Source organism: Sceloporus undulatus, chromosome 3, assembly GCF_019175285.1.
Source record: "Sceloporus undulatus isolate JIND9_A2432 ecotype Alabama chromosome 3, SceUnd_v1.1, whole genome shotgun sequence".
Lineage (NCBI taxonomy): Eukaryota > Metazoa > Chordata > Lepidosauria > Squamata > Phrynosomatidae > Sceloporus > Sceloporus undulatus.
Window position 1 is genome coordinate 113,446,051 of NC_056524.1, and position 7,254 is coordinate 113,453,304.

Below are 7,254 nucleotides of genomic sequence, written 5' to 3' on the forward strand. Positions count from 1 at the left end.
TTGAAGAAGAAGAAGAAGAAGAAGAAAAGCATGGAGACTTTGGCACGTTATATTATTATTTTTTTTATCCTTTTCGTTTTTGTTTTTAAAAAAAGATCTTTCCAGTCTATAGCTGAATGACGTTTACAATCAAAGTTGCCTCTTTAAAAAATAAAAAATAATAAAATAAAATAATAATATTATAATTATAATTATAATAATAAAAAAGAGGAAACACAATATCCAATACCACAATGACAAAAAAGGAACCATTTTGCTTCCACGGTTACTTTCCCTCCCCAGTTACCCTCCCACTTTTTTAATGTTTTGTTTCTCAAAATGGGTGAATGGAAAGGTTGAGAAAGAGAAGGGGGATGATGGTGGGGCAAAGAGAGAGAGAGAAAGAGAGGGCAGGATGGATGGATGGAGAGGGTGGTTTGCGGGTGAAGAAGTCTTTTTAAAAAGAAGAAGAAGAGCAGCAGAAGAGGGGAAAGCGAGGATGGAGGAAAAGGAAGAAGAAGAGAAGATCCCAAGGCATACTTTCTCAAGGCAAGGCTGTAGCGACGATGGCCCCCTTGGATGCCTCTCGTGTCCAGAGAGAAGGGCGGCGGTGGGGCTGAAGCTGGGGCCAGAGAGGAGTAAGTCCAGGGAGGCTCCTCTCTCCGGCCTCCTCCGGCCTTTTGTTCCCAGGCGATGGAGGCAGGAGGGCGGCAGTGGAGGCAGCCGATGGCTCTGGCCCCTTCAGTCTCCCCCAAGGCGGCGGCCAGAGGGGGGGAATATACCCCCCTTTTGGGGGTTAATCCTCTCTTTCTTAAAAAAAACGAGGGGGGAGACTTAAGTCTCTCATCTCCCCCCCCCCTTTTCTGGTCCTCAGTCTGCTCCAAGGTGTCCCGATCCACACAAAAGGATGAGAGAAAGAGAGAAAAAGAGAGAGAGAGAGAGAGAGAGAGTGAAAGGAAGGAAGGAAAGAAAGAAAGAAAGCGAGGGCTCCGTCGCAGGTCTCTGGGGAGGGCTTAGCTTCCCGGAGTCTCAGCCTCAGACGTACCACTCGTTGAAGTTGGAGGTGAGACCGCTGTGAGGGGCGACACCGCCGCCGCCCCCTCCTCCTCCGCCGCCCGAGCTCCCGTTGCCGCCCCCGCCGCCTCCTGCGTTGCTGCTCCGGTGGACCGCAGACACCGCCGCTGCCGGGGACAAGTTGGTGGTGGCGGCAGCGGCAGCGGCGGCGGCGGCGCTCTGGGTCTCGGAGGTGGGGGACACCAGGCCCGGAGGAGTGGAGGACTCATAGCCCGAGCTGGCCGCCGGGGAGGACTCCGAGCCTTGCGGGGAAGCCTCGTGAACCTGTCGGAGGCCCAAAGGAAGGAAGAAAGACGGCTCAGAGAGGGCCCTTCGAGGAAAAGAGCTGGACTCAGGAGGCCCCCCAGCTCAGGTTCTTCAGTAGCCTCCAGTCTCAGGTCCCAAGTAGTCCCCATCTCAGGTTCCTCAGTAGCTCCCTATCTGAGATCCCTCAATAGTCCCTCATCTCAAGTCGCGAGTAGTCATCCCAGGTCCTTCAATCGTCTCCATCAGGTCTCTCAGTAGCCCCCCATCTCAGGTCCTTTAGTAGCTCCCTATCTCGGGTCCCTCAATAGTGCCCCATCTCAAGTCCCCAGTAGTCATAGGTCCTTCAACAGCCACCATCTCAGGTCCAAAGTCGCTCATCTCAGGTTCCTCAGTAGCCCTCCACCTCAGCTCCCAAGTAGCCCCCATCTGAGGTTCCTTAGCAGCTCCCTATCTTAGATCCCCCAATAGCCCTCATCTCAGATCCCTCAATAGCTCGCCATCTCTGGCCCCAAATAGCCCCCCATCTCAGAACCCATCTCAGCATCCCACCCCATCCAGGTCCCTTCCTTCTCAAGCTCCCCATCTCTTGCAGGAACCAAACTCTGGTGGAGGGGGAAGCAGTCCAGGCCCTCATGGCCTGGCTTTTCCTTTTCCTCTTCTAGGCCCTCTTCTTATATTACAGCCCCTTAGAACCGGGGCTGCCTTTCCTTTTCGGAAATCAGCTCCCCAACTTTTTGGGGGTGGTGATGTGGGGGAGAGGTTGTCCCCGGCTCTCCATCCCCAGGGCCCCCTTGCCCCCCGCCAGAGCCCCCTTTTTCCTCCCCTTGCCTTTTGGGGGCTTACCTTCATGTGTTTCCGGAGGGAGCTGGGGTGAGTGTAGGACTTGTCGCACATCTTGCACAGGTAGGGTTTGTCGGAGGTGTGGACGTGCATGTGCTTTTTCCGGTCGCTGCTGTTGGCGAAGCGCCGGTCGCAGCCCTCGAATTCACACTGGAAGGGCTTCTCGCCTGGAAAGAGAAGCGGAGCGGGGAGACAGAGAAAGAGATCCTTTGAAAAGAAAACCCAGGGGGTGCAAAGAGAAAAAGGAAACAGGATGACTTCCAACTCGAGCCGCTTTATCTGAAGCAGCCTTTTCCAAGGAGGAAAACAAACGATCGGGAGGACGGAGGGACCCCAGAAATTGCTGAAAGCCTTAGTTGGTTTCCTAAAATGCAAGGAAAATATCTTGTGCGGAAATCCAAACCTTTCCAGGGCCTTCTCTGAGTGGCATTTAGCATGAACAGGGAAGGGGTACATGGAGAAAGGAATTGCATAAACAATTTCCAAACAAAAGCAGGACAGATGTAAAGGCAGAGTCCCAGACACAAGCGTCAACACTTCACTTGCATTTGTGGTGTGGGTTCCTGAGCCCAAAGCAACCACAGTTATACAAAGGCAACCTGTGGTCAGCCCTTTGCAAACAAGACTTTAGCTTCCCCACGGAAGCTGAAAGGGAGCATCTGCAAGATGCATGGCCGCCAGATATGTCCTTATATATATTTGTCTGGGGTTCCTTCATCTGATGTTAGAGAGGGAAAACCTTTAAAGGCCAAAATCGGGGGGGGGATACATACACACATGCGTCCCTCCTCATTTAAAGTAAACAACCTCCACCACAGGTTCTCCTCCTGGTTTAACCCTGGCCACAAACCAGTCAAGGTCTGAAAACATGCTTTCACCCGCTATTTCCCCCCCCCCCTCAAGCAAAGACATGAGAAAAAAAACCCTCGGAGATCGGGGGGGGGGGGGGGGGGGGGGGGGGGCAAAGGGGCCAAAAAGGACCCAAAGAAAGCTCCTGCAAAGCCTTTTCCCCGGAGCTTCTTCACCCTTTGGCCAGATTTCCGAGCAATTTGGAGGTGTGAGAATCCAAAGGCTCCTTCCTCCCCCCAAAGCAACCCACCCCCCTGGAAATCGTCCTGGGGGAGAAGCGGGATTTGAGGTGGAATTCCATTAGCACCTAAATGGTTCCTTAAAGACATCCGCTCCGAGCCCCATCGCCGCCGAATCCACGTCTCGGATTTGTTAAAACCTTGTTAAAGCCCGTCTCGCACCTAAGCCCGCGCTTAGCACTTCCCCAACATACAAACACACACACACACAAACAAGCAGAAAGAAAGCTTTCCTCCTTTTCCTTCAGTCAATATTGATGTTCGGAAATGGCTTCAATGTTTAGCTTGTCTCCCCCCCTTCTTCCCTCTTTCCTGGGCTCCTTGTAGAAAAGGGGGTGCCCAGATCAAAGCCAAAAACAAATTCAGTACAAATCTAGACAGGGGAAGAGGCGTTATCTACGACCGGAGAGGAGGTTTAAACACATACATACATGCATGCATACACACACATATATATTTTCGCTTCTTTTGCCTTGGCTCAGGCAAAATGTAAGGCCCTTTGCCCCTCCATGTGGGGAAGGCAAGAGGAGGATCCTAGCCTAAAGGTTTTTGGTTTCGCCGACAGTAAAACCTCTCTGGCTTATTACCTCATTTTAATATACTCGTGCAAAAACCGCCTCCAGCCGCCCCAAGTGAGACTTCCAAAAACACTTTTGGAAATGAGAAAGTTTTATGGCCCGGCCTCACCCCATTTAAATTTAATGGGAAGCAGCCCCTGAAAAGCTGCTGGGAGAAAAGGGGGGGGGCAGGGAGGAATAGGGCCGAGGAAGGAAAGCTCCCCAAATGATCGCTCTCCCCCCAAATGCAACCAAATGCAAGCTGCAACCTGGCTGCCAAAATCTCCCATCAGGGTCTCAGAAACAGATGCCCAAATGGCCGCCCGTTTAAGGCATCCTGGAAACAGGCTGAAGAACTGTGTTTATTTCGGTCTCGCCTTAGGCCTGGACATTCATTTGTTTGGAAGGGAAATTTTCGAAGGAAGACATTTCTACAGCTCGGGAGTGCCGCCTTCTTTGGAAGGAGATTTCGCTCAGATCAACGGGGTATGTTTTTTTGTAAAAATCAAAATAAAACCCAAAAGCGCAGAGGAAGGTCCAGCCCTGCTTTGCCCTTCTGGTGCATTCCTGGTTGTTCTGTCGTTTTGCCGGTGTCTCCTTCAAGGAAGACGCCTTCCTCTTTTCTCATCTCCTTCAAGGAAGACCTCCGATCCCCAGCAGATTTCCTTGTGGATTTCTCTGCCTCTGAATTCGCGGATAAATGTGTTTGGGAGCCTCGCTTGGCCTCGCCAAGATGCAGGGCCCGCGCACACATTTCAGAAGACAATTTGTTTCTGTTTTGATCTTGTGATCAATCCAAAAAACAACATCCTGCCCTTGGAAGAAATGCAGTGGCAGGAAAATAATGGCTTTGAGAAGGAGAGCTGTGCGCGTTGGCTTGCAGGCGTGTGTGCTTAGAATAAGTAGCATGTGTGTGTGTGTGTGTGTGTGTGTGTGTGTGTGTATGTGTGTGTGTGTGTATATATATATATATATACACACACACATATACATATGTACATACTCATCCCTCCATATTTGCGGCTTTGATTATTCACGGATTTGTTTAATACGTTCTCTCTAGGAATATCTAGGCCCTCCAGTGCAACTCTGTGGTCAACTTTAACTAAACGTTGCACTGAAAGAACTAGAGATTCCTAGAGAGAATACTCTGCTAGGCATTTGTAGCTTTTCTGGGGCAGATCTATGGTCTGTGTCTGTCAGAGGCTGACCACAGACTTGCACTGGAGGACCTAGAGATTCCTAGAGAGGTGTCCTCTCACCTAAAAACACCATGTTTTTGTTATCTGTGGCTTTCCCCATATTCACGAGGGTCTTGTGCCCCTAACCCTAGCGAATATGGAGGGACAGGCGTATAGACTGCATTTTCCAAGAATGTTTTTGAGCATGGCCTTTGGGCATCCCTGCGGAGCTATCTCCCCTTGCACTGACCTGTGTGGGTCCTTTTGTGGATCTTGAGGTTCTCGGAGCGGGCGAAGACCTTGCCGCAGCCGGGGAAGGGGCAGGGGAAGGGCTTCTCTCCGGTGTGGACGCGGATGTGGTTGACCAGCTTGTACTTGGCCTTGAAGGGCTTGCCTTCGCGGGGGCACTCCTCCCAGAAGCAGATGTGGTTGCTCTGCTCAGGGCCGCCGACGTGCTCCACGGAGACGTGGGTGACCAGCTCGTGCATGGTGCTGAAAGTTTTGTTGCAGCTCTTCTTGGGGCTGCTGAGCTGCTCGGGGTCGATCCACTTGCAGATGAGCTCCTGCTTGATGCACTGCTGGCGCATGTAGCGGAAGAAGGCCCCCGGGTGATGGTGGTGGTGGTGGTGGTGGGGATGGTGGGCGTGCGGGTGGTGGTGGGCGGCGGCGGCGGCGGCGGCGTGGTGGTGGTGGTGGGCGGCCGCCATGTTCATGCCCATGTTCATGTTCATGGGCCCGTACTGGCCGTGCAGCTGGGCCGCCGCCGCCGCCGCGTAGGGGTCCGTCCTGGGGCTGGACACTTGCCGGTACTGCTCCGAGCGGCCGAAGACCTCCCCGGGCAGCCCCAGCCGCATCTGCCCGTTGAGGACGTTGGGAGAGCCGGGGGCTCCGTGCTGGTGGTCCCCGATGCCCGGGAAGAGGCTGAGGTGGCCCTGGGCCTCGGCGTGAGGGTGGTGCAGGCTCCCGGTGGCCGCGGCCGCCCCGAAGAGCCCATGCTGGCCCCCTCCGGCCCCCGCCGCCGCCGCCGCTTCCCCGAAGCCCCGGCTCCGGAACAAGAAGTCCCTGGGGGAGTTGAAGGGCCCGGCGGAGTAGGAGCCGACGTGGGCGGCGTGGGGGTAGGCGGGCGCCTGGGAGCTGAAGGCCGAGCCCTGACCCGCCGGGGAGAGTTCGTGGGCCGCCGCCGCCGCTGCAGCCGCCGCCGCCGCCGCGTTGAGCTTGAAGGCGCCCAGGTGAGCCGCCGCCGCCGCCGCGTCCACGAAGCTGTTCTGCAGGCTCAGCTCCCGGGGGTCCTGCATCTCCGACGCCGAGGAAGAGGAAGCAGAGCCCGGGGCCGGAGGAGGGGGAGGCGGCGGCGGAGGCGGGTGCCGGGAGAAGGTCCCCACGCCCAGCGCCGAGGGGAACTGCGGACCCGCATCCAGCAGCATCCCGGAGCCCCCAGACCCCCGCCCTGGACCCGCTCCTCCAGGCCCTGAAGGATGCTCCGGCTCCTGCTGCTCCTGCTGCTGCTGGTGGTGAAGCGGAAAGAAAGAGCGGCTTGGAAGAGGAGGAGGAGGAGGAAGAAGAAGAAGAAGAAGAGGCGAGTCCAAGGGAAGGAAGCAGCCCGGAGGGTCTTAAAGCGGCGGAGGCGGGCGGGAAGGGCAGCCGCCTCCGCTGCTCTGAAGAAGGAGGCGAAGGTGGGGAGTGGAAGGGAGACCGAGAAAGAGGGAGGGAGGGAAGGAGGGAGGGGATGTCGGGGGAGAGGAAAGGGAGGGGGACCGGGAGGACGACGCCTCGCCTCGCCTTCCCCTGGAAAAAAACAAAACAAACACACAAACAGAGAGAGGGTGAGATGGCCCCAGCCCCTGGGCGAGAGATGGCAGCGCCTCAGCCACACAGAGGAAAGGAGACTCAGAGAGACACACACACACCCCAACACACCCCCTCCCGCCCTCTCTGGTCTTCAACCCACACACAAACACAAATACACACACAAGGAGCTGGCTAAGCCGAAGGCTGGGCTCCTTCCTCCTGAGCCAAGAGCCCTCCGGCTGCTCCGCCCCACCCTCGGCCCCTCTCCCCGGACCCTCCCCTCCCTCCCTCCCTCCCTCCCTCCGCTACCAAAAAGGGATTACTCCCGTGCCGCTGCTTCTGCTTCCCGTCCTCCGCCGCTGCCCCCTCCTCCGCCTCCTCTCCCGCCGCCCCTGCCTCGCCTGCTGCCTCTCCCCGCCATCCGGCTTCCCCTCACGGGCTCCCGACTCCCAGCCCCCGCTCCTTCGCCCGGGGAAGCATCCACCGCCTCGGGCTCCAGCG

General features: G+C 56.0%; 1 protein-coding gene across 1 annotated transcript; it reads right to left on the minus strand.

Moving 5' to 3' along the window:
• Nucleotides 1-383: 383 nt before the first annotated feature.
• ZIC2 (Zic family member 2) lies at nucleotides 384-6,697 on the minus strand. Its single transcript, XM_042461155.1, has 3 exons — nucleotides 5,216-6,697; nucleotides 2,143-2,306; nucleotides 384-1,317 (listed from the first exon to the last, which is right to left on the minus strand). The coding sequence occupies exons 1-3, from the start codon at nucleotides 6,387-6,389 to the stop codon at nucleotides 1,015-1,017; spliced, it is 1,641 nt and encodes a 546-aa protein (XP_042317089.1). The 5' UTR covers nucleotides 6,390-6,697; the 3' UTR covers nucleotides 384-1,014.
• Nucleotides 6,698-7,254: the final 557 nt, after the last annotated feature.

What these genes read in the sequence shown, in the direction of transcription:
- ZIC2 (XM_042461155.1), bottom strand. Translation starts at nt 6,389, where the DNA reads ATGCTGCTGGATGCGGGTCCGCAGTTCCCCTCGGCGCTGGGCGTGGGG. An exon ending in CCACAAAAGGACCCACACAG is followed by an intron (nt 2,307 to 5,215) that starts GTCAGTGCAAGG and finishes TTCTCTTTCCAG; the next exon opens with GCGAGAAGCCCTTCCAGTGT. An exon ending in CCCTCCGGAAACACATGAAG is followed by an intron (nt 1,318 to 2,142) that starts GTAAGCCCCCAA and finishes GGCCTCCGACAG; the next exon opens with GTTCACGAGGCTTCCCCGCA.